We start from the raw sequence: 24,490 nt of genomic DNA, 5'->3' as shown, positions 1-24,490 counted from the left end.
GTAATGTGTGACGTCACTTTACTGGTGGGAAAGTGTCAATAATATGGGTCTCATTTCAAATACTTAGTAATTTTATGTTTATGACACCATGTATAGATATTTAGGGACGTTTTCATACACGACAAGGTTCATGAACTTGTAAATTACTACTTAACTTGTAATCTAATTCTGTTCCGTGGCCCGGCTAAGACCATATGACCATAATGTGCTGATAAATTTTCTAATTTTTATGAACGCACACGAAATTTTAAAGAAAACTGGAAATTTATGAGCATATTCAATGAAGATGGAATAGTTCAAATAAATAGTAAAATATAAATTGCTTCCTTTCAGGTCTGGTCAGATTCTGTTCGAGCGCTGGACGATAGGTTTCTACAACGTGATATTCACGGCGCTGCCGCCCTTCGCTATTGGACTCTTTGATAAGATCTGCTCTCCGGAAATTATGATCAGGGTATGTGTTATAGTAAAGAGAGAAAGCGGTTGGATAGATTTGAATTCTCGCATATTTAGATGTTTTTGATGATCAAATTTTGCAGTCCCAAATTTTTTGACACGGGATAGCTAAAGTATAAAATACGGCTTTTAGCATAATATGTTAGTCAGTAAAGGAAGGTAACAGATTTTTGCATCAGTTGAATACTTTTACTATAAAATTGTGACAAACAAACAAAAAAATTATGTTTAAAAAAAATAGAAAAAAAAAGATCAATGGTTTCATTCGTAACCGCGACTTCCGCCTTACCGCCTTATATTCTAGGAGGTAGCAACGTTGACAAGTGAGCATTTTAGTATAGTTGGTTCTTTGATATGCTGTTCCTCTTGCTATTTCGGTTACAGTCCGGGCTGTCTGGCTGGCCGCAGTGGTTGCGTTTAATAGTGCGCATCTTATCTGCACAGGAAAATATCCTTAATTTAAAGTCATTTTTTAACGCATAATTTTTAATCTTTTGCCTTTAGATAGATCCATTAGACATACATTTTTTATTGCAAGACGTTTTTTTCGTTGTTAAATAGGTGCCTAAACGCAAATGCTAATAAACGCAACCACTACCGCCAGCTAGACAGCCCGGACTGTAACCGAAATAGCAAGAGGAACAGCCTATCCAAAACCCAACTATACTTAATTAATTAGTATGAAATATGAGTATCCCATATAAATTTAATATGAAAGATTTTAGCTTTCTTTTTCTTTTTTTCTTTTTTTGCTTTAATTATTTCGCAAATTTAAAGTGGCATTTCCACGCTTTTTCTGGACATTTTCACGCATTTTCCGGGCATTTCCCAGGCATTTTCCGGGAATTTTCCAGGCATTTTCCACTCTTTTCCCGGACATTTTCACGCATTTCCCTGATATTTTCCAGGAATTTCCCAGGCATTTTCCAATGATTTTCCGGACATTACCACGCATTTTCCGGATATTTTCCAGGCATTTTTCGGTTATTTTCCGGGAATTTCCCAGGCATTTTCCGGGGATTTTCCAAGCATTTCCCAGGCATTTTCCGGATATTTTCCAGACATTTCCCAGGCATTTTCCAGGCATTTTCCGGATATTTTCCAGACATTTTCCCAACACTTCCCTGGCATTTTCCACGCATTTCCGGACATTTCCCAGACATTTCCCGGTTATTTTCCAGGCATTTCCCAGGCATTTTCCGGGGATTTTCCAAGCATTTTCCGGGCATTTCCCAGGCATTTTCCGGGATTTTCCAAGCATTTTCCGGATATTTTCCAGGCATTTCCCAGACATTTTCCGGGAATTTCCAGTCATTTTCCACGCTTTTCCCGGACATTTTCACGCATTTTCAGGATATTTTCCGGGCATTTCCCAGGCATTTTCCGGGAATTTTCCAGGCATTTCCCAGACATTTTCACACATTTTCAGGATATTTTCCGGGCATTTCCCAGGCATTTTCCGGGAATTTTCCAAGCATTTCCCAGACATTTTCCGGATATTTCCCTGGCATTTTCCTGCCTTTTCCGGATATTTTCCAGACATTTCCCAGGCATTTTCCGGATAAAAACCTGAAAATGCCTGCGAAATATCCGGAAAATATCCGGAAAATTCGTGGAACTGTCCGGAAAAAGCGTGAAAAATGCCACTTCAAATTTGCGAAGTAATTAAAGTAGAAAACAAAAAAAAAATGTTTTTTTTTCATATACAGTGTGGAAATTGTCGATGGGCCCTGGAGGGAAAGTACTTGAAATACTGCAGATAGCGAATTTAGCTGAAAGGAAACATTCCTTTATTTCTTAAAATATAGTAGACAGATAGTTCAATCTTTGAATGCAGTTCTATTTCCTTTTAAACATAAAGGATAGTTTCTTTTCAGCAAAATTTGCTATCTGCAGTATTTCAAGTACTTTCTTTCCCTCCAGGGCCCATCGAAAATTTCCACACTGTATATGAAAATTTCCATCGAAAATTTCCACACTGTATATGAAAAAAACCTCTATTACATGACACGTGTTTGCAGCACCCGGTGCTGTACATCCCGTCGCAGCAGGGGCTGCTGTTCAACGTGCGCGTGTTCTGGGTGTGGGCGGTGAACGCGCTGCTGCACTCGGTGCTGCTGTTCTGGCTGCCCGTGCTGCTCACCTCGCACCACGTGCTGTGGCCCAGCGGCCGGGACGGCGGCTACCTCGTGCTCGGCAACTTCGTCTACACCGTGAGTGGGACACACACACATACAGATAGATTTAATAATATAACAGCAAATCGATGACGCCCATACCGACACAAACGCGTCTAAACACGCAACACAATTTTACATGTCACACAATACATTACTTGCACTTGCAACAACCTTTTTTATTCATACGCCCCTACATGCTTTATGACGCATCCGGCATCACACTATACATACATATAGCAGTTTTTCTTGTCTTGTGTCTTATTAAGTGCATTTACTGTTATAAAACTACAACAAAAAGCATTTTTCAACATAATGTGCTTGGTCCCGCAGTACGTAGTGGCGACGGTGTGCCTGAAGGCGGGGCTGGCGACGCACTCGTGGACGTGGGTCACGCACGTGTCCATATGGGGCTCTGTCGCCTTGTGGATACTGTTTATTGTTATCTATAGGTAAGGAAATGATTTCTTTTAACATGCTTGTTAAGTATTTTCTTTCCATAAGAAACATCCTTTTGCCTTACAAAAAACGTTAAAAATATTAGCCGATTTTTGTGGAGCCGTTCTCGAGTATTTATATAGAATATATTTATTAAGATAATGGTTTTTTTGAAGTGAAACATCTTTAGACGCGTCGAGAGTAAATTTTCAATAGTGTCATGGCAATGTCGTAACGTCATGGATTATGGCGACGATTTTTGTATTTTTAAATCTTGTCAAAGAAGTTTCACTTCTGACACGTGTGCTCGGCAGACACGGTCTTTTTTTATTAAATTATAACTACACTTTGTCCAGCAACCTGTACCCGACGATACTGATCGGCGCGGTGATGCGCGGCATGGACCGCATGGTGTGCACGTCGCTCGTGTTCTGGCTCGCCCTGCCGCTCGTGCCGCTCGCCACGCTCGTGCCCGACCTGCTCATCACTGTGTGAGTGCAACACAACACTATATACTTACACGTTATATACTTCACACAAGACACTATACACTACCATAAACCATACCATACACCACACAATACAACGAACACTACACCTAATATAAACTTCACATTAAAGAAAAAGAAAGGAATTTTTTTGCAAAAAACTCAAATCAAATGAGGCAAATGGTCACAGCCTCAGCAAAATGCTGCATAACAGCGCTGATTACGTAATCAGAAAAATCGAAATTTCAAAAACAGAAAAAACGTACAACCCGCTCGATACACTACAGCCAATTTACATTAACACAAGACACATAACACTCTATTGAATACACCAAATATACACACACTAGACTCACCACACACTTTATACCATTTCACACATACACCTCACAATAGATATACTACAGTCGACACTCGAACACGCACTATACTTAATATACCTACTACTTACACGAAAAATACAAATTCGCATCAAATTACCGTAGGTATTTTTTATGACCTTGCTAAAGCTTTCGATTGCGTCGCACACAAAACATTATAATGTAAATTCATATTTTAATGTTAATTTTAGTAATGCCCAAAATCCGATAGCCACATATTAACTTACTGAATACAAAAAGATTTAATTTAAATGCTAAACCTCACCGGATGCAGTTATTCAAATTGGTATCCCACAAGGTTCCAATTTAGGTCCGTTTTCACTTTTAATATATGTTGATGATTAACCATTTAATATTAATCAATCTGTATCCTAATTTGAGGATTATATTGTAAGATCCTCAGCCATATGTTGCCCTTAAATGATACTAGTATCAAAAATAAATAGAACCTTTTATTTGGATCAGAATAGCTGGCTATTTTGGGTATGGAAGAATACGTTGTCCGAAAAGCAAGGTATCACGAAACAATCTGAAGTCCGTTCCCATACGTCTCAGTGCAGCGGAGACGCAAACTAGTGTGTGTGTAATACACTTTGTAGATTTGTGTGGGTTTATTGTAGACAGGGATTGGGTAGTGTGCTGATTGTAGATACTTGTGTAAAACATTGATGATTTGAAGGGAAATTTAAAATTTATATTGGGTATAGTGGACTGTTTAAAGTATGTAGTAGTGGAATCTCTGATTGATGTACTATTGTAATTGTGAACTTGAAATATATTTGTTGGGTAGAAGTTTTGAATAATAGTGCAGTATTTGTTGGATGAATAAATTTTATCGATATAGTAACAAGCATTGATAATGACAAAAATTATTGTAACAAGTATTGGTAGTATAATTTCCAAGTTTCCAATATTAAAATGTTAACTGGAGTAGGAAGCAAATTAATCCCTGTATTTGAAGGAAAAACTTGATAACACAAATATTGAATATACGTACGTACGTTAATTCAATGAATTCATCCCCTCCACTTTTATGATTTGTCTTCGTATTAATATTACTGTTTGTAAACTATATTTCTACTACGATTTTGTAGGCTTAAACTAATCTATACACTAGGTCTCTTACCAAAAATCGGACCATACATCACAACTAACAACAAACTGCACTGTATTCCAGCATCCACAACTCGGCGTTCAAAACGATGACGGAGGCGGTCCGCGAGAGCGAGATAAAGAAGCGGGACCCCGCCGCGCTGCTCTCGCACCCGAGGCACTCGTGAGTTGCGTTTGTATTGCGATGTTACGACACCGATACGATGTTTTTGTCGTATGGTGACATTATAGGTTTAGAAAAACTTTTTTTAAACTTTTTTTTCAGGTTGTATGAAAAGAAATAACTATTTTATCTTACCTTGTGTTATAGTGATTTAGATTTATTGTGATTTTGATATACATAACGAAATATGTAATATTAATACATTCAACATTGCTAGCAATGCAAAGTTTTATAACTTTTATTATTTTGTATATCTATATTTATTAACGAATCATGATTAAATAAATTAAAGTTTGCAAATTAAGCTCTCATAAAGAATTTGACGCACAAATATTTCTGATAAATAAGATATATTCTTTCCAAATAAAACATTCTCATTTATACAATAAGATTCTTCCTCACGAAGATTTAACTTCATTTTCAATATGATGGTACTGGGGTTATATGGTGGTTGGCAAAATTGGTTGTTGTCATAAAATGATGCACGTATACTTCTTAATTTTCACATTATGCTGAGTGAAGAATCTTAGATTACCCTTACGACTAAATGTCGTGTCGGTGTCGTGTCAACGTGTTTTTTAACTGTACCCTTTTGATGGTACAGTTCGAATATAATAAAATTTAATCTACTTATAATAATTGTTCAGTTATATAAATATATGCAACATTATATTATTTCTTTTATGTTATTAGTGAAATAAATTGCATACATTTATATAACTGATATAACAATTCAACTACAATAATATTAATAACAAATTAACATACATAAAATATGGTATTATTATATTTACTTTTATTATTTTTTTATTTGATTTATTTTTCATTATTTTAAATAGGTATGTTCATATTTATTGTATACTGTATATTAATGCACTCATATTATGTAATCGCAGTATTGCATTTTAAAATAATTCACATTTTTATCGAATTGGGAAGCCAAAGTAGCGCATTGTTTCGTACACTTTTTATTTTAGGATCTTAGTATTTTTATACTGTTTTTCAAAACGAATTTCTCTCTTATGTAACAAAAAGTACAAAGTACATCCTACTAATATTATAAATGCGTAAGTTTGTATGGATGTATGGATGTTTGTTACTCTTTCACGTAAAAACTACTGAACCGATTACAATGAAATTTAGCACACATATAAAGGGTAACTTGGATTAACACATAGGATAGTTTTTATCCCGGAAATCCCACGGGAACGGGAACTATGCGGGTTTTCCTTTGCAAACACGGGCGAAGCCGCGGGCGGAAATCTAGTATACTATAATTGATTATAAATAAATAAAAAAGAAACAAAATCGAATCCGCACAATGATATTGACAGACCTATTGACAGACAGACATTACTATATTCAACATATTAATATACAAAGATCTAAAAAGTTAGTTTTTCTATAATCTTCTTATATATAAAAATGAATCGCAAAATGTGTTGGTAAGCGCATAACTCGAGAACGGCTGAACCGATTTCGATAATTCTTTTTTTATTATATTTCTTGAAGTACGAGGATGGATCTTATGTAGAGAAAACGTAAACATGTACCACGGGCGAAGCCGGGGCGGACCGCTAGTATATAATAAAGATGGCTTCTCAATTAATTTATTTGTTTGTATATTGTTTAAATGTTTGTTTTTGTCATATATTATTTGTGTATATATATATTTTTTGTACTACATTGATAAACATATCGAGCGTTAGATTTATCCCTTATAAGAAAGAGGTGCAATTATATTATATCGAATAATATAAAAAAAAACAACTTTTCTATACATATACATTCTATAAATAATTATTATTTGATAAAATCTATATAATACGTATTAAAATTATAAAGGTTAAAGAGGACAAGAATATTATAGTATAGTGCATCTCTTTCTAGCATAAAGCTAGTGTATAGCCCCCTCCCTTTCTCAGTATCACTAAAGTATATTTTACGAACATACACATTATACATTTTAAATAATACATCAAAGACACCTATTGTGTTTGGATTTTCCATTCATCTTTAAATCTTTAATTATTATCTATGCATTATATTATGTGTGAATAATGTTTTAATATTAGATAAACTCTGTGACAATTATTAAAATCTTTTTTAATTCACTTTATTATATTAATCGCGATGAATAAACAAATAAATGAAAAATGCTTTACCACACACCATAAAGGCATTAACTTTAATGAGGGTTATAAAAAGAATTATAATAAGTACTGTTTGTTTTACATTTGTCGCATACGATATTTCGGGTTTTAATATTGACATGGGAAATCCAAAAACAATAAAAAAATTGTGTGCACGTTTTAGTATAGTTTTTATTTTGTTTTATTTTTATTTGGCTTGCACCGCCCGCACTCGCTTGCGGACCCGTCCTGAGATAATAATTAATACGCATGGTGTGTCGATGTTTTTATTTTTTAATAAAAAAAAAACATATATATAGAGCTAACATAGTCGCCTGTATGTGTTTAGTTCTAAAGGCGCTTTATAAATGTTTAGAAAAATGTTCCGTTTTAGTTTAAATTTAACGGTTACGTGTTTTATTTTTTTGTTTTTTTTTTTTTGCGCAATAAATGTTTTAAATTTAATTTTATTAGACGATAAACAATTTCGTGTATAATTTCGTAGTGTTAGCGCGTTCGACATTATTTTATTTCCGGCGTGACGTATAGCGGGCGAGTTCACACAGTATTTACAGCCAGTTATCTCAGTACGGGCACGCACACGCACGTGAGCACGGTAGGGTAGCGTTGAACGTTGTGTGTGGCGCAGTGAATCCCCGCGCGGGCTCGCGTGGCGGCGCCGGGTCGCGCCCGAGGCCGGCCCCAGCCCGCGACACGCACAAAATGGCGGCGCACAACAAAATGGCGGCGCTCCACAAGATGGCGGCCGCACCAACTCCCCGCGCGCCCGCCCCCCGCGCCGCCGCGTCTCGCACGTTATATGACAGTTCGCCGTCGTCGGCTGAGCGGGGCGCACGTGCCTGCTTGCATGTCGAATCTCTCGCGTGTTTTAATACGATTGACTGATACGTTTACAAATTTTTAGACTAGATGTTTCTGTCAAGCAGACACGTGGCCTCCGAGAAGCTGTTAATATCGATCGGATTTGAATATTGAAACGTATTCTGTGAATACACTATCGGATAGAAGCTAGATGTAATGTACATTATCTCATTGTATATACTCTAACATTCTACAGAGCGCACGATGTCGCTGAACAGATTGTATTTATCGAACCATTAGTATTTATATAGTACAAATATTATTTTTTCACTTTAAAGCTCATGTATTGTATTGTTAAAAGCAATAATGTATGCTCAATCATATATTCCAATACGCAATCCCTACAGCGGCAGCAAAAACAAAACTATTTTCTCACGAATTGTTCCTACGTAGCATGTATTTAGATGCATTTATATCGGACGTTCACGTCTCGACACGTATTCCACACAAATGTCGAATACATTGCGATGGTATTGTGATATTTTTATATTTATATCGATGTTTAGCGACTTGGCCGCAAGATGGCGTCACTTGAAGTACCTCGTTAGCGGCGCGTCGGCGCTCAAGTGGTAACATTAAACCTTAGCTATGTCTTCTGTAGATTACTTCCATAGGCTATATCGTAAAGAGTTTTAAATTTGTAAAATTAATATTAAGCTAATATCATTGTTGTTCCTAATCGAATTGTTTATATGACTGATTGGATGGATTTTGTGAAAATTTTATCATAAGTCTGATACATAGAAGAGACTATAGATAATTATTTGGCTTATACGCTAGGGAGTTGTTGTTGCTAGTTTGTTGTAGTACAATTTGCATTTAGGGTTTGTACAAAATTATTGTAATGTTAATGTTAAGCTATTTAAAGTATTTATTTTTAAAAACCATATGAATATCTTTATTAAGGATAAGTAACTGAAAATATATCATTTTTCGTACTTACCGTCATAAGCTCGAGGCTGAAATTAATGCATTTTTCTAAAATGTTATCATTATAATAAGATTTGGGGTTTTATTGTTAGTCTTAGAAACGTATATTGGTGTTTGTGTGAAATATATAAGAATAAAATATCCTCCTATCTTTAATAAGTAAGATTTGTATGTTAAACAAAAAATTGCGTGATAATATACTAAATTTAAAATTGTGATAAAGTAATTTTTCATTCATCAACCTAATTATATGTTTTGTCTCTTTCACTCACATACATTTTGACATTGGGAGAAATGAGATAGAAAGCGATGAGCAAAACATTTGAATACTGAAAGTAAAAAATACAAGCAAAGTTTACATTACCATTTGCGTTTACTACCAACAGGATAGTGTTGTCACCTTTTTCCAAATGTCAATTTTTTGAGTGCGAAAGAGACAAACAGAAAAGGTCAATCACAAATAAGCATGGCCTAACTAGGATAGAAAGTGTAGTCATATAATTTATCTTTTTTCCTGTAAATAATGTATCGAGCTCATGTAAGTAGCATTAGTGAATGTCCTTACTGAATGCTTTTTTGCTTTTTCTTCAATTATTTTGCACATATTATATCGAGTCATCTGTAAATGTCACAATTCGTTTATTGTTTATTTTTTCCTCGTTTCTTTTTTATTTTTATTTTTCTACAACTAGGAATAATATTCAGTTCTTATGATGTAGTTTTATTGTATCGTTTCAAAAAGACGAAGAAAGATTTTTAGTTTTTTTTTCTTTTAAAATTTTCTAGTTAACTTTTCGTCCGCCTTCTTGAGGTAGTTTTAAGCGTGTGAATTTGTATTTGTGAATAAATTGTTGATTTACAAGTGTCTAGTTTTTTGTAGCGTGAGGAAAGATTACGTGAGGGATATGGGAGCCACATTGGCTTGGGGTGCTGGAATAACATTGTATTTTAGTTCTTTATAACCAGGATGTGGAAGGAACTGTAGACGCTTACTTGTCTTGTGTCTCATCATATTTTATTGGAAGTTGAGGATGTGTATGTTCGTATGTACCTATAGATATGTTCGATTCAATCAGGCTGCCGGGACTGACACTTATTCGAGACATAACTTATTACATACTGCAATAAATTTAGTTACATTTAAAGAAGACATAGGTAACTGAAAAAAATTACTTTATATTATGTATCACATTTACAAAATAGAGCGTACTAAGATAGCATTGAAAGTGGTATAATATGATGAGTTTGCTATACAATTGGAACTAAATTGACACTTATCATATAAGTGAAACAAATACCAACCAGTAAGCGTCTATCAGCCCGTAAAAACTAATCGGTGTGTGTTTAGCGGCGCGGACGCAAGCCACGCCCTCGTCCGGTTAGCGCAGTGTGAGTATTCAGTATACCCTCCACCCGTCAGCATGGCTTTGCATGGGCTTCACATACGCTTTATATGTAGTTAGTGTGTTACTTTAGAAGTGCGATGGGATTTAGTATTGTGTTCGTTTTGTGAGACACTTAAAAAAGTGTCTGATGAGAGTTTAAAGTGATACATACACCTACATTCAATAATACAAATAGTATGGAACAGTGTTTAAAGATGATAATAAGCATACCAAAAAAAGGATGTCACAAAGAGACATTTGTGCCCATTTTCAACTACCACGTAACCACGATGCATTGAAAGCATCATGCAATACTGAATCGCTTCGCACACGCGCGGTACGACACAAGCCGTACGGCGGGTGCAGCACGGACGCACAAGCTCACGTTGGGGTGTGTGTAGCCTCACGGAGACGGCGCGGCTGCTGCAGAACGTGCGCAGCGTGTTCGGGCGCCGCGCCACGAGGGCCAACATCGAGATGGAGCTCTCGCGTGAGTACCGCACTACCACTTGGCTGTTAACTGACCTGGACTACTAATATAGATATAGTCCTTAAAAGATATCCTGTCCTCTTTAGTTTTGTTAGAATATAGCAAAATATGAAACCCTTCCAGGATTCGTAAATGATCTTGGTCTGTTTCTGCGTTATTGCTGTACATCATTATAGTACTTGGGCATTCTTCATTTTGAATAGTCAGTTATCAAATCACACGATTTGAAAGAAAGCAGTATGAGTTTCGTATAAACGTTAAAGTTCCTTATTCCAAGCATGTAGTACTTACACTCGTACTCAAACTCAAATCTAGTGAGTTAGACAGGTAAGACTTCATTCAGATACAAATTCATTTCAATGATTTTCTTTTTCTTAAAGGTTCCAAAATTATTAGAGATCATTAAAGATTTCTTTTTTTTTTCAAAACTATTTAAAGTAGTACCCTAATTATAATTAATTACAGCTTGCCTACTATTAAAGTAGTTTGCGAGAAATCATTTGCCCATGTTAGCCCCATTTCATACCTCTCTCCAAAGGAATCCAGGCAGTTAATGTCCAAGATATTCGCCACTCTACTGTGAAATAACCTTGCGAGTGCGAACATTTAAACTATTCTTATACATGGACCATTTCTTGTACATTCTATCTGCTAATTAGTGGCATTGCAAAATGAATCCTATTATTTCAATGTTAAGGTCCTAGAGATATTAAAATGAATTTAAATCCTTAAAAAGAAATTCTCTTTTGTTTTGATCTTATTAAGACGATTAAATTATGTCGCATATTAATAACTCGCAATGTTATTTGTAAAGTTATCTTAGTTTGTTTTTTATTATATAGTCGCGCTGTGACTGTAATTTCAGAACAACATAAGACCACTTTTATGTACACAAAACAATAACAATAATTATTATTAAAAACACCACCTTTCTCGTTGAAAGAAAGGTATGAATATAATTAATTATCTTTGCAATTTATGTCCACAGAATTTTAACAAATTTTATAGACACAGTTATTTTTACAGGCTTTGTCACTTAAGCCGTTTCGCAAACATGAAACTAAAAAGCTTGATTCACACAGCACGATACACAGAATCGACATCATGCCTGCACGCAATGCATGACAAGCCTCTCGACTGGGTACTAACGTGTTGTTTGTGACAGATGGTTTCGCGTTTTCGCAAGAGGAGGGCGCGAGCGTGTCGCAGGCGGACGTCATCCGCGCGTACGACACGAGCCAGCCGCGCGGGCTCTCCTGAGCTGACCCCGCCCACTCCTCCCACCTGGCCCGCGATACACTCGCGCGCATACGCACCACTATATCATTTTACACGCATTTTAACGTACAGTCGAGTGTATCGGCGGATATTGAATATTTTACGAGAATTTTATTCGATGTACTGTAGTGATTATCGTATTCGTTGTAATAGATCGGTAATCGTGTATTGACCACTCGAGATCTGAAACGAAACTTGTAAGGTTTTTAACGTTTTTCTTTCCTATCAGTAGATCGATGCTTTATCTTTTACGATTCGGTAGATTGTTTATAAAATGTTAACCGTAGTGTAGTCTCGTGACCAATACACGTTTATAATTTATATCTATATTTTTATTGACACGGATAATCGACCAAAGTTTTGAAGGTTATTTTGCTAAATATTTTATAATTGTGTGATTTCAAGGGGTTATTTGAGGGTAGAGGGTTAACACAGAGTGATGAATTTTAATATATTATTTGTCCAATCTCGAATATTATTTAACCTGAGCGTGAAACGCTTCATTGAGTGTATAATTTTGTATAACATTACACTGTTTTTCTAAGTTCACAGCGTTTATAAATATTATTTCGTAGTAAGAAAATATAATTTATTGTATAGATATTAAATATTGTAATGTGTCCTCTCATTATTCACACTTTTAACAATATTTCTTTGACAAAAACAAATCCTTTTTATTGATAGTAATGCCAAAAATAACTTTTATAATATCAGTACAAATATTCTTCATTAAAGAACCGTTTAGGAAAGTTTGATTGTATTTATTTAATCCATTTATCGCTTATCCATTTAATTGAATAGAAAACAAAGGAATATACCTTGTCTACTGTTTAAATAATCGTATTTTACTGTAATTAAGTGTTGCCAAGCAAAAGTAAAGGTGCGTATAAATTAAGCGCGGCAGCCGCGCGAGCCAATGTTCGACCAGAGTTGACGATCATTTGCTGCGCGAGCCAATATGTAGATATATTTTAAGTTGAACGTAGTTGCCGCGCGCGGCAGGCGATCCATCACGAACATCTCTTCTGTAGGAAGCCAAAAGTATAGTCATTTTCTTTTTCAAGTCAGGAATAGGTATATCTATTATTTACTGATTTCTACCCACGCATCATACCTTACCGATTTATTGTGGTATTGGGAGGAAATCTGTTCCACAAAAATTCATCAGCGCCATACAATTGTATTAGTAAACGGCATTTTTCGTTGTCTATTTTTACGTATACGCCGCGCGAGCCGAATCACCAAAATTACAAAACGTCCACACGGCGCGCGAGCGAACGACTGAAGCTCCTTTGATGCGGTCTCAAAAACCGACAGTGAGCGGATCGCCCCGCGGCACGTTCGAGCGCGGCAATGTTCGCGTCGCCGCGCGCGGCAATCCCGTCTACATAGTGCGCGGCCGTCGCGCGCGCCAATGTTCGATGGTTTGCCGCGCTTAATCTATACGCGGCTTAATGTGAATCTATGTAAGAATTGAATGTTTCAATAAATAATAAGTAACAAAGTGGTACATGCTTGGTAATAACTGCTTGCGGTCGAGTTCAAAAACATGACTTATATTTTAGTAGCTTAGATATGAATATACATTGGAGTAGCCATAGCTTTTTCTTAAACAAAAATTTTGTGACATGATATTTAATTAACATACTGAATACATATTGTAACCTAATATTATGTATTCATGAATAATTTTTAAAATATCTAACTTAATTTATTTTAAACATTGTTTTATTAAACAACGCATAACAATCTCTTACTATAACAGTCTACATGTGTTTTGCCCGAATGTGGCTACGTCAATGTAAATCAGTATTACGTTAAAACCATTTAAAGCGAGCGTTGCTTGTCAAATTTATATTTATTGAAACATTATATTTTGACACCTTAATAAATTTTAATTAGCTAATTTGTTTCACGTGTTTGCTAAAACCATGAATAAGCTTAAAATTCAATGTCACGTATATTTGGCCTATTTATTGTATTAAAAGAGGTTGTATGTTGGAGCGGTGGGATAAAGTTTGTGTCTAAAATACTCAGGAATTTATCTTACAAAAATTGAGTTGTACACTACCGAGAACAATGCTAAAATTATATGTATTTACAATATTTTATATTGTTTGAACAACCAATTCAATTAATTTGACAATTACCGAATAGACTATAAGCGTGAAATGTCACATTGACAGCCCGGAGTATAAAATAATTATCTGTTTAACCATAATAATATATAAACACGTATTCTAGGTAGTGTACAAAATAACAGATAAATGAACGTCCAGAACATCGAGATTGTGTTGCGACTATAATTTTTGCTCTATCACGAATTTTTATCCGTTCCTTTAGTTTTAAGTTGAAACAGGTTGTATTTGCAGTTAAGCATTTTGGTGGTTGTCAGTCTGGTTAGTTGAAATATTATCAAAATGATTATTTAAATTATATTTCTATTGCTTACTTTTTGCTTACTTCTAGTGCTATTAGAAAACTTCGGATTATTTACGAGAGAGAAGTGGTCTTTACTTTTTATGCTTATTAAAACTTTAGTCAAAGATTGCGATGCGTTTTAAACCGTGCAAGATTTTACTACATATGTATATTTATATCCCTAAAAAAATTTAAATATAGTTAGTTGAACCCCTATTAACCTCAAGTTCAGATAGTTAGGAAACAGAGAAGTTTTGACACCGACAGTTTATCCTTATAGCTCCGTCGTGTAGAAAAATGTATGTATCGAGCTTTACTAAGGACTATAGCATTGATGTGTAGATCTTTTGGTGTTAGCGATTTATTTATACGTATATTTATTATGTAGTCGACTTGCCTTTCAGCACATGTAGATTTCATTCGATAGGCACAAACATTAGGTCTTCTGAAAATCCTGACCGTTATTGCGACGTGATATATAATTATTATATACTGTCATTTACAATTCCCGCAGTGGTTAAAACAGTATAGTGAAATGGAAATAAACGATCAATTGTTTATAAAAAGTTCGCGTACATTTAAAAATACCCGAAAATATAAAAAAGACAGTTCAACTATCGAGACGGGTGTTGGACATTTGCTTCGAAAACTTTTGTAAAACTGCTTTCGCTGTTTTAATAAGCATTTTGTAAATAATTTCCACCAATGCGTTTAAGACATAATACAGTAGAAATATAAGCCTAGCTTCAGAAATAAAAGAAACAGCTATCCTAATGATGCATACCATGTTCATAGCACAGATGATAAAATAATTTGATGCTTTGCGTATTTCGAGCTGCTCTTTCTCTCTTGCTCTCTTAATCTGGCTATAAGTATGTATATGCAATATGCATACAGACAAATATAATGACGTTTATTTCATGCAACAGACAAAAGGCTTACCAGTTTACCTGTATAGAAAAATCATGTAACAAAATGCATGCGCTACTAGACGATACGATCTTCGTATAACATTGCAAAGACCTCTATTTTGAGAGGTTGGAACTATCGCGCTTCTAACCACAAGCAAAGTATACACCAAATACCAATCAACTGACTTATTGTGATATTCGATGTAACTGGCGATGAATCTTTCCGAGTCTTTACAATGTCGACTGCTAGTTGGTTTTTGGATGTGTTGATGTTTTCACATAATATACCTCTAACAGTTTATTATTGTTAACTGTTACTTCGTCTAAGTGTCTGGCGGTTGGACCGTCGCGGCTGAAAACCGTTCTGCGTTAAATTACATTTTTTTATTATCGTAAAAAGTGAACTCTATGTGTGACACACGTTTATAGGAAATATCCTATAAACGTGTGTCTCATAATAATATAAATATATATTAAAGAGTATTTATTATGAGCCCCAAAATTATTTATGATTATGATAAATTATGTATTGAATATTGCTTGGTGTAGATATGACAAAATTTCAGCTTAATAATTGCATAATATAACATATAGGATAGCGTAGTGTTTAAAACTTTAAAATTTTATTGTTGGTCCTAAAGTTAGTTTTAATGAGAAGGGACCACTATAAATAAAGATACAAGAACAACAAAAACAACGTTAAATAGCTTACATAAAGATCTTGTTAAAAATAAAACGGAACCGATTTTCCATTCCTGAAGTAGGTAGGTACAAATTTGGTAGCGCTGCAGTTGGTCACTCGTTACATAAACAATGATTTTTGTTTTATGTATGGAGCTTGTCGGTAATTCATATTTATTAATCGGTGTATACAATATCTACATAACATATAAATTTTTAAAGAATTATGTTAAATCTACCGTTGTTTCGTGAACGTTGAAAAATTAAAATATGATCCCAATGATCTACAAATTAATGTCGCCTTTTATTCTTAAAAATCTCTATCTAAAGTTATTTATCACCTATATTTTATACTATCGTAATTCTGGTTATTATTATGTAGTGTGTATTTATATACTAAGATTTTGAATATGAAAACGCTGAAACATTTCAGTCGCGACGTTCCAAAGCCGCCACTTTTCTAGTGTAAGCAAAGATGTGAATGTAATGGAAATATATAATTTGTTCTCGTTCTTTATTGATTGTTTTATTTCTTAGCTAAGATATTAACCCCCAATTATCGATCCCTGACTGCGACTCCTTTTTATTTGATAGGTATTTTGTCACCAATACAGTAGTAACATTTTATTTCGTTCAGATAATAAATTAATAGTATTCGTTATCAATTTAATACATCAATTTATAATTTTAATGAAAAAATGATCAAAGGGGCTGAGACAAATTGGCGCGCTTTAAAAATTGACATGTGCAAACATATTAACGGATTAGCCATACGCTTAAAGCTGGCCAACCCCCCACCAGAAGCAAAAAATGTGCTTATCGGCCAGAAAAGAAAAACAGGGAGCGCCCTTCGAAATCCAAACCAGCTGATTATTCAGTGATTATTGTTTTTTAACAATAAATATTGATTATTTTAACTTTAATTAAGTGTTTTATCTACAATTATTATGCTAACCATTAGCCAGCTATTAAACCAGAGCTGATTATTCAGTGGTTAATATTTTTAAGAATAAATATTGATTATTTTAACTTTTAGTAACATAAGTAATATAATATGATTTATTGGTGATCTCTTTAAATTAGTTTGCTTAAATACCTACTTATTAGGACACACCTATTATAATACATACAAAAGCATTTATTTGGTACTAGACCTTATATCTCAGGATTTTAGGTGATTTATTGTGGAACTGATTTTGCATTGTTTGGTGACTACATTTTGGTGACAGATCTACCTACTATTTTGAGGACAAACCCTATTATTTAAGAAACACAAAACTAATTAAATTGGTGATAGCTTAAATGATACCCTTTTAAAAATTTAATCGATAAAGAGCGGAATGCGATGATGGCTCAAGAGCCATGCGGCTAGCATAGTTTTTAATATTAGATAGGTACTAGGTAGCTGGTAATCCTAATAAACAATAATAGGTATAGGTAATAAAAATAGTGTACCTAATAGCTAACTAAGGTATCCTCTATATTAAGTACCTACCTACATTTGCTACGTAAAATCAGAGCACGTATAATGAAATCTTTCAATCGTAAAGATCAAGGTTGCAATTCCGTTAATTATCGCAACAACTATGTAATTGTCAGTTAATAGATGATTTCATATGCTCGATTTACTTTTGGAGTTACCTCATCGATTCAGACCGTGTTTGTTTTGAAGTTTTCCACGCGTGCACAAACCTTCGCTAAACGATTCGCCGCGGAAACATATTACCTACAAGCTAATTTTTATATACTTCACATCTATGTAAAACATTAATTAAAAGTTAAAAACAAGCCGTTTAAGTTCTGTCAATAATAATAAGGGTATCTTTATAAATGTGGATCCCTCCATGGTAACGGACTCTACATTAGCCGAAGAATTGAATAGATTATCATCGTATAAATATATTTTATTACAGACAATTACTTAAAAAAATAAACATTATAAAAAGATACCAGATAAAAGTCTAACACTCGTGTCTATCAAGATTTCGCATATCCAAGTACGAGATAATAGATGCAAATAAAAATCAACATAAACAAACAAACGCCGCGACAGATAAACAAAAATAAACGCGTAGGTAATCCCGCGTGTATGCAAATGCATTTCAGTCATTGTTATCATGAGTTATCAGGCAGGAGGCAAGGTGAGAGGCGCTCAGGCCTCAGTCCCTACCCGTGCCTTCACCGCGACGCTCGTGCCTTACGAATTTAAGTTTAGAAACATCGTGAGTTTAGTGCGATGTGAGTTGTGAGTTGAGAGTTGTGAGTGAATGAGTGAGATGGCTCGATCACCGAGGAGCATAGCGGCCCACCGCAGGAGCAGGAGTCGCTCCAGGGAGCTGGCCCGCCTCAGGACTCATTTGAATGGAAAAGGTACACAATACACATCTGTTAGTTGTTCACGTTGTAAAATGAATATAATCGTAACACCGTATTTATAAGAAAAATTTATCATTATTTCATTGATTAGCTTAGGGTACGCCAGGATTTCCTAGTCTTATAGGACGATTTTTTTTTCTTCTTAACTTTGCAAACTAATACCTATTGTTATGAAGACAAACAACTATTTTTCATTTGCAACGTATAGTTACGATAGTTATTAAATCGAAAGGAAATCTATCACAATTCGAACAACAAACTTTAAATTTACTTCGAACTTTTGTTTGTAGTATAAGGATTTAACTACTTCATAGGTAACTACCACAGGATTTAAACCTTCTTACTATTAGGCATGCTAATACTGACCCGGTTAAAACACAAAATAACACTTAAAAAAATTCTTGTCTATCGTCATGAAAATGCGCATACCTATTACTTTATCTACTTAGCATGCCTGAATAGTTTAAATAATCAGATTAGTAAGTAAGTACCACAAGCAAATAAAAAATACGAGTTTTGTTACCCACACAAAACTTTTCCATTTAGCTTGATTGACAAAAAAAATAGTTTTTTTAAGATTTACAAAACAAAAATATCTACCAATAAACGGACTGAGTTGAGCTCTTTAGTGCTTTGACCACTTACAAAATGTAAATACCTAACTCTCTATGAATCGAATCTGATAAAAAATGTATCTATGATAAAAAATTAAAAAAAAAATATACATTTTTTATTACATACGAAAAACTATAAAATTTAGATTACAGAATTAGTATTGTATCTCGTGCCCTTCATGTTCATTCATTACTCGCACTACACAGTGGACAGCTCCGGAAAAGTAATTAATAACCAGAAATGAACTTCGTACAAATGTTATGAAAAATAATAGTGTCGTTAACCCAAATAAAATATCAAACAATGTTATGTTTAGACTGGAGGTTCCTATTCCTAACCATAGGAGAAAGAGTCGAGTTGTAACTCTACATAGAGCGGGAAGAAAATAAAGCTTATAGAACCACGTATTGATTACTCTAACTATATCTAAAAATAAATGATACTTTCAATTATGGATATATAAAAACATACCTAGGTCTAATAAAAACAATGCCTTCAGAAGTAGCTATAAAATCATGCTAATATCTTTCGAAGTAATTAGAACATCTATCTTTCATTTATTGTGGTGTTAATTGCAATGTATCATTAAATGGAAATATACAATAGATATTCAAACGTTGAAACAATCAACTGCAATTGCTACAACTAAGTAATTACTATTCTACTTATTACTTTTTTAATTAATTACTAATATTATAATGCTGAAGAGTTTGTTTGTTTGTTCATCTCTCAATCTCAGGAATGGTCCGATTTGAAAAATTATTTTGGTGCAACATATAGCCCATTTATCGAGGAAGGAACATATTATAATATATCGTAACGCTAAGACTAAAAGGAGCGGATCAATGCGGGTGAAACCGCGGGGCACAGCTACTTATAAAAATAAAATAAAAAATAAAAAAAAAATAAAAAAATAAAAAAAAATAAAAAAAATAAAAATAAAAAAATAAAAAAAAAATAAAAAAAAAATAAAAAAAAAAAAATAAAAAAATTTTTTTATTTTTTTTATTTTTATTTTTTTTTTATTTTTTTTTTTATTTTTTTTTTTTATTTTTTTTTATTATTGTTCACGGGCTGCTATACAAATGTGTTGAACTATGTAATACCCGCGACGCGCCACGTGACCGGAGAAAAGGAAGGAAGTCTATTACCTTATTGTTACGTGATATATAACGTGGATTGATTGGTAAACTTCGTTATATAAAACCTAAAAAAATGGTAGAAATTATTCAGAAATCAAAAAGAAATAAAAAAGATTCAGAAATAAAAAAATTGACGACCCGATCGATTTTTATTTGTATTATGTCACGAGGTAAAATTAAACCTAAAGTGCTGACTGTTACCATTTAGTTTCCAAGCGTAAAAACGACAACCAGTTAACCATCTAAGTACATAGTGACGTCACTGAAATCCAGACAATACATCCCAGTAACCTAGATACCTAATCCCTATCACCTAACAGAGTCCATTATCGTGTCCCTGACCTAGTTGCGACAGACGGGGACAGGCAACACCTGTAATGTTATACTAATAATTACCCACCCCCGGTTCAAGTGACGTACCATCTAAAGTGCTTAATTTCATCTTCAGGATATTGTTGATAAAGAAAATTAATATTTTGTAGATATTATCCATAAAATATATTAGATTTGATACTTCCGATCTTTAATTATTATAGTGACGAACATCATTGGCGATACGTATATAGGTACCTACATATATATACCTACCTAGTATTTAAATGCTTACCAGATAAACAGGGGATAAACATAAACTATTACAATATTCGTACATAGAATAATCTATCTACGGATATTGCTAAAATTATTAAATAAGGGTCCTACAAACTCATTACAATAATAATTACAGATTGAGTTTAAACTCAACGTATAGACCTAACGTATAGATTTAAATCTACCGACCAAACGATTAACGATTCTGTTATTATTTTTGTAAATTACTACATATCGACGGACAGACAAGCTTATTATTTATTGTAGTGAACAAGTACTATTCGGGAATTTCAATTGACCTTTACAGAATACTCGCGTCACCTGATGTAATTTGTATGAATTAATTTGTTAGTAATTCTTTGAATTGATGGTTGTGTAATAAGTGTTTCGAGTTAATTACATATTTTGAGGGGACAAGACAAGGATATTTAATATTAAAAAGTTATTAAAGTTCATGGTTCTTACAATATTAAAAATTAGGGCATACTTATATTTTAACTTACTTAAGTATCTGGATCAAAAATAGGTTTCCAAAATTGATAACCTATTTAAAATGTTTTATTAATAATGATAATTAAAATCCTACCATATCTAAATCAACATAAGCAAATTTCATATTGAATTTTAAATTTTTAATAGACCATTTTGTAACTTGTACCAGTGGGGCCCAGAGTTGCCAATAAAATGTATTCCGGGTTACAGGTTTTAATTCTCATTCGTGTAATAATCTGGATTTACCCGTTTATGTAATAAATCGTACACAATGTATGAGAGAATATAAAAACAGTCGGTGAATATGAATAAATTATGTAGATATATCTACCTAACCTAACATAAAGAAATTGTTATTTCGCTCTACAAAAACCAAAGAAATAAGTAGGTAGTTAAGTAGGTAAAAGAAATAACGATCTACAAATAACAACGTAGCGTTCGAATCACGTCTAGAATATTCTTTATATTGAACCTGCAATGTCTTATAATGTATTTACATCGAAAATATAACATCTGTTGCTTATTTAAAAGTAGGTATCTGACGCCCAACACCTGAGCCAATATTGCCAGACTCGCGTCTTTCAGTTACCCATCGAAAGTTCAGAAATAAATTGATTGATTTCATTTTCATTCATTTATAACATACAATAATGAATAATTTCAAACGTATTAATATTGATGTGGATGGATTGTTTTTATCTTTCAGAATTTCAATAAAAAGGCTGATAGATTCATTACCATAGCCTTGAAAATGTTTCTGACCTAACGTATGGATCTGCAGATACCCAAACCATTATAACATATAAACTAAGTATATCATATAAACACAAATATTAAATTAAATAAAATATAACTACTAGACAGGATGGACTCCCTACGGGCTACGTAAAAAGAGAGCTCTGATATCAAAGCTCATTTAATTTGTACCCCATAAAATAGTCGTGTCGGATTATCTTGTTTAGGTTTTTTCAAGCAAAAAGTTAAATTAATAAGTTTTTTCAACAAGCGGCTTTTTCTGCGATGTCCAAGAAAAAAAAATTACTTCTTAATTTAAGACATCGGTTAGTAGTTTTCGCAAAACAAGTCTAGATTAGTCACATCAAATTATATTTGAATGCCTTTGTAAGAACACCGCCTTGAAGAATATCTGAGAAACGGATTTGTATCGCGTCAGAACTGGTTCTAAATAACGACTGCTAATGACCAAAGTTATTAATGCTGTTTGTCTCGCTGTTCTATTTGTGTTACAATTAGCTATCTGAGGTCTGATCACGTTTTGAACTTTGTTTATGTATACCTACCTAAGCTTTTTTCTGAAGAAAATATTTTTCTAGGAAAGCAATTTCGTAAATTACACCGATGTGTAGGTATTTGTTTTATATCAATAAGTAAGTTTCTAATATTGTTTGTTTTTAAACAACAAAATATGATGTTTATGTTCCCGGAAGTTACAAAAGTAAAATTAAAAAATACCGTGACAATAGAGCTGCCCAAGTGCATCTTTGTTCTGCCCAAACAAAATTGAATGTATAATATACAAACACATATACGATAAGTACAAAATAGTGCTCTATGTAGAACATAGACAAAAGATAACAAACAACTGCTACCGCTAATCTCAAGTGCAAATGTATCGGTCAACGACCCGCTAATTGAAACAAAATGGCGGCAATATTGACACTTGCATAATCCGTGACATAATATGATATACGACTTTCTCTCGAGTTCGCCGGAATCAAGCCGGAGGATCGACCTCCCGCCGCCGCCTTTCCATTACCGTGGCCAGTAAATAAGCGTTTTCAAACTTATTTAACATGGCTTATTTGGAATATCTCGCCCTAAAAATACTTTCTTAGGTACCTACTTTTCTGATAAGTGTCCTACGATTAAAATAAATAAATAGCAATTTAAATTTAATTTCTATGCTTTATATTCCCATAATTGGTGAAAATTATTATATCTAATAAAATCAACACATCTTAATAGAACAATATACCTATATAATTTACATCTTTGTCTATTAGAACTTTTCAAACCAATCGTAAAATTATGTGACATGGATACTGAAAAAAAAGATGCTGAAAAAGCTTGGTTAATATTTCTTCCTTCATTACTTATTTATTGCGTATTGCGTGCTGTGACGTGCGAACATAGCGAGCTTTATTTATGGCCAAATAGTCAAAAAATATCTTATTGAACATTATAATCAAATCACATGCTCCAAGATACACAGAGGATGCAGTACGCTGTACGGCAGCGGCCCAACGCTTTCTCTCCACAAAAACAAGCAGCGCACAGACTTCTCTTTGTCCGATATTGCTGTAATCTGGGTTATTGGCCCATTGCATTATATCACTAGGGAAACAATAAATTGTTGACTTGAAACTGACCACAAGAGTACATTACGAAAATAATCGTTGAATATACTGAAACACGATTCATGAAGTTCTTTTTATAAAATTGTTAGGCTCTTGTAGCCTAACAATTTTTACACGCTTTATATTAGCTTCACCTGTATGTTTGTATGTTTGTAACCGACTTTTTTGGGCGCGATTTTGACCCACTTTAAACGGCCAGATTTCGTTCAAACTTTGTAGATTTATTGAGGACCGATGACAATACACTAATTTGATAAAATTTTCTATTTTTTAGTTCGGTTTTCTATAAAAAGCGTGTTTTTTAGTTTTTTTAAACTATTATTATTTTTCTTTTTTAAGTTGAACGGAATGAAATTGTTTACATCAGAAGACTAACAGATAAATACTTCGAAAAATTCAAAACAAATATTTCGTTTGTGATCAAGAGAATTGACGTCAACACGTGGCCGGTGGCGGAAGCAAGGCTTTTCATACAGGTAGAGCTAAATAAGTTAGTCTGGACTCCACATTCAAACCTAAAGCAAAACATGATTCTGTTTTTCCGTAAAAAGATATTCTTACTTGTACAAAA

General features: G+C 33.8%; 2 protein-coding genes across 8 annotated transcripts in view; both read left to right on the top strand.

The window, feature by feature from the left end:
* LOC123692119 (probable phospholipid-transporting ATPase IA) overlaps positions 1–13,184 on the top strand; it is a 108,694-nt gene extending 95,510 nt beyond the window's left edge. For 3 of the 7 annotated variants that reach the window (XM_045636765.1, XM_045636768.1, XM_045636766.1), the window contains 9 exons: positions 334–454; positions 2,478–2,669; positions 2,967–3,085; positions 3,428–3,562; positions 5,117–5,215; positions 8,736–8,798; positions 10,508–10,548; positions 10,946–11,034; positions 12,200–13,184. In XM_045636765.1, coding sequence (XP_045492721.1) covers positions 334–454; positions 2,478–2,669; positions 2,967–3,085; positions 3,428–3,562; positions 5,117–5,215; positions 8,736–8,798; positions 10,508–10,548; positions 10,946–11,034; positions 12,200–12,484 — 1,144 coding nt within the window. In that variant the 3' untranslated portion in view covers positions 12,485–13,184. Of the gene's footprint in view, positions 1–333; positions 455–2,477; positions 2,670–2,966; positions 3,086–3,427; positions 3,563–5,116; positions 5,216–7,996; positions 10,022–10,507; positions 10,549–10,945; positions 11,035–12,199 lie in introns of those variants that run through there. The other 4 variants (XM_045636767.1, XM_045636770.1, XM_045636771.1 and 1 more) reach the window with 4 other exon arrangements.
* A 5,318-nt stretch (positions 13,185–18,502) lies between these two features.
* Positions 18,503–24,490, top strand: part of LOC123692115 (phosphatidylcholine:ceramide cholinephosphotransferase 2-like) — an 83,587-nt gene continuing 77,599 nt past the window's right edge. The window contains exon 1 of the mRNA XM_045636758.1: positions 18,503–18,695. Within this exon, the coding sequence (XP_045492714.1) occupies positions 18,593–18,695 (103 nt within the window). The 5' untranslated portion in view covers positions 18,503–18,592. The remainder of the gene's footprint in view (positions 18,696–24,490) is intronic.

This window comes from Colias croceus, chromosome 5 (genome assembly GCF_905220415.1).
Source record: "Colias croceus chromosome 5, ilColCroc2.1".
NCBI classification, from domain to species: Eukaryota; Metazoa; Arthropoda; class Insecta; order Lepidoptera; family Pieridae; genus Colias; species Colias croceus.
This window is presented reverse-complemented; position numbering and strand designations above follow the sequence as displayed.